The sequence below is a fragment of the Marmota monax genome, unplaced genomic scaffold (genome assembly GCF_021218885.2).
Source record: "Marmota monax isolate L192 unplaced genomic scaffold, Marmota_monax_Labrador192_F-V1.1 WCK01_AAM20220418_F8-fsc00409, whole genome shotgun sequence".
Classification (NCBI taxonomy): domain Eukaryota; kingdom Metazoa; phylum Chordata; class Mammalia; order Rodentia; family Sciuridae; genus Marmota; species Marmota monax.
The window spans coordinates 649,035-651,535 of NW_026693620.1; the positions used below are offsets into that span (position 1 = coordinate 649,035).

The window sequence follows — 2,501 nt, forward strand, 5'->3', positions numbered from 1 at the left end:
TTCTCTATCTCTCTGAGTTCCCAGAAACCAGCAGAGGAGCAGCTTTCCACTGTCATGCCCTTTTGCCCTGATGTTTCTACCTTGAAGCCAGCAGATGGCCAGAAAACTGAAACCTCTGAAACACTGAGCCAAATTTTTCTTTACTCCCTGAAATTGATTATCTGAGAATTTTGTCATAGCACTGAAAAACTAATGAATACATTCTTTCTTTAGAAATTCTTATACACCACATTGCAATTCCCTGGTTACTGGCATGAGCTGCCACTGAACCTTTTAATAGTTTCTAATAGTGCATCCCACACTCTGTGATGACTTATAGATTCTTCTTGGAGAACTGATTTTTAGTCAACTGTTGATAGGCAGAAATTGAAGAAAAGAAGAAAGCAAAAACCATTTCATTACAAAGCACTATTCTATTTTACTTCTAAAACACAAATTACTTCCTCCCTCTCCTACTTTTTTCTCTTTCTCTCTCTCTCTTTCCTTCCTTCCCTCTTTCTTTCTCTGTAATATTTATTTCATTCATCTGTCCAAGGGGAGTTATTGTGCCTTATAAGAAAAGTCATAAATAACTAGTAGATAAAATATAAATAGAGGAAATAATATAGAAAAAGAGGAAGAGAATTATATTTATTACACAATTTAGTATAGTTTCTAGAAACAAAACTTACCTGTTTTACCCTCAGCATTATGGAACACAGAGATTAGAGGAAGAAAAATAACTTATATTGTTTGTTTTATGAGAAAGGAAGAAACTTCCCATGGGAGGGAAATTTATTATTCCTATTTGAATTTAAATAATTTTAGTTTGATTTTTCTTTATAGACACAGAAATAAATCAACATCTTTTTTTAAAAGCCAAATAGCAAACTATTTACTTTCAATGGGAGTCTTTTATTTTTTCATCACATTTTATAAAACAAAAATTCTTACTTTGTGTATCTAATGAGAAACAATATAGACTCATATCTTTCCAGAGGTCTAATAATGCAATGAAAATATCTAGGTCCAAAGGAATCCGCACAATAAAAAACTCTCAAAATCACACAAGACTTTATTCCAAGAAGATATTACTTTAAATATTAGTTAACTTAGTTTGAATTTTGATGTTGCTTGCTGGAAATTGGAGTTCACTCTCTAAAAGAAAAGAGACAGAATTCTGATGTTATGTATTAGCCTTTCTTCAATTTTTTTCTCTCACTCTCTTTTTCCTCACGATGTATAAGAGTACACTTTTAACCAAGACCATGAGGAGACAGATGTGTTTTAATTCTTTCAACTATTTAAACAACTAAGAAATGTTTTGGGGTACAATTGTGCTGAGACAGAATTCATACAGCATGAGTACAATGTCAAATAGCAACATTATCAGTTCTATTTCATTATAAACATGGGGGGAAAAGATGGACATGTATATTAAAATACTGAGAATAAGAGGTAGATTGATTCAGAGTATATTTTATTTCAATATGTTTTGAGAACCTCAGATGAGAGTTTGTCCTATGATATGGAAAATTAGACTTCATCCTAAAAAGCTTTAGAGTCTCTTATTTATTTTTTATTTATTTTTCCACAGCAAGACTTCTCTTAGGAAATACATTTCTCAGGGCTGATTTTATGTCTTTATTCCTCAGGCTGTATATAAGCGGGTTCAGCATGGGAGTCACAAGGTTATTCAAGATCTGAACAACAGCACCCAGCAGGGGCCTGGGGTTGGGCTGTAGGTAGACAATGATGACTGACCCATAGGCACAAAGAATTGCAGCCAGGTGAGCACTGCAGGTGGAGAATGCTTGTTGCCTGCCCTCTGTTGAACGAATTTTGGATATGGAGATCCCAATGCAAGTGTAGGAAACAAGGATGAGAAAAAAGCAAATGAGAGACAAAATACCAACATTTGTAAAACCTACTCTCTGAGCCAGAGATGTGTCCTCACAGGCTAGAGGTAGCACTGCAGGTATATCACAGAAGTAATAGCCCACCTCATTGGATCCACAGTAGGGTAACTGGAAGGTGACAGAGGTTAGGATAATGGCATGGATGCAGCCACCCATCCAGGTCCCTGTGGCCAAGACAGAGCACACTCTGTGGTTCATGATGGCCATGTATCTCAAGGGAAAGCATATGGCAACAAAGCGGTCATAGGCCATCACTGTGTACAGGAAACACTCGGTGCAGCCCAGGAAATGGTAGAAGAAGAGCTGGGCAGCACAGCCCTGGAAAGAGATGCCATGTTCCTGCCCTGAGAGGTACAACAACATCTTGGGAGCAGTTGTGGAAGAGAAACCCAGGTCAAAGATGGAGAGGTTTCCCAAGAAAAAGTACATGGGAGTGTGAAGCCGAGAGGAGGAGATGACAGCAGTGAGAATGAGCACATTTCCCAGGAGGGTACACAAATAAAATAATGAGAACACAAAGAAAAGGGCCGTCTCTAGGCCCTCTGTCTCAGGGATTCCCAGCAGGATGAATTCGCTCACCATGGTTTGATTTCTCATTTTTAT

The 2,501-nt window shown here is 37.4% G+C and overlaps 1 protein-coding gene across 1 annotated transcript; it reads right to left on the minus strand.

The window, feature by feature from the left end:
- Positions 1-1,562: 1,562 nt before the first annotated feature.
- On the minus strand, positions 1,563-2,495 carry LOC124103163 (putative olfactory receptor 10D4). The gene has a single exon (XM_046459661.1). The coding sequence runs from the start codon at positions 2,493-2,495 to the stop codon at positions 1,563-1,565; it is 933 nt and encodes a 310-aa protein (XP_046315617.1).
- Positions 2,496-2,501: the final 6 nt, after the last annotated feature.

Bases quoted from the DNA above. Each gene is read 5' to 3' on its own strand.
- LOC124103163 (XM_046459661.1), bottom strand. From the start codon at position 2,495: ATGAGAAATCAAACCATGGTGAGCGAATTCATCCTGCTGGGAATCCCT.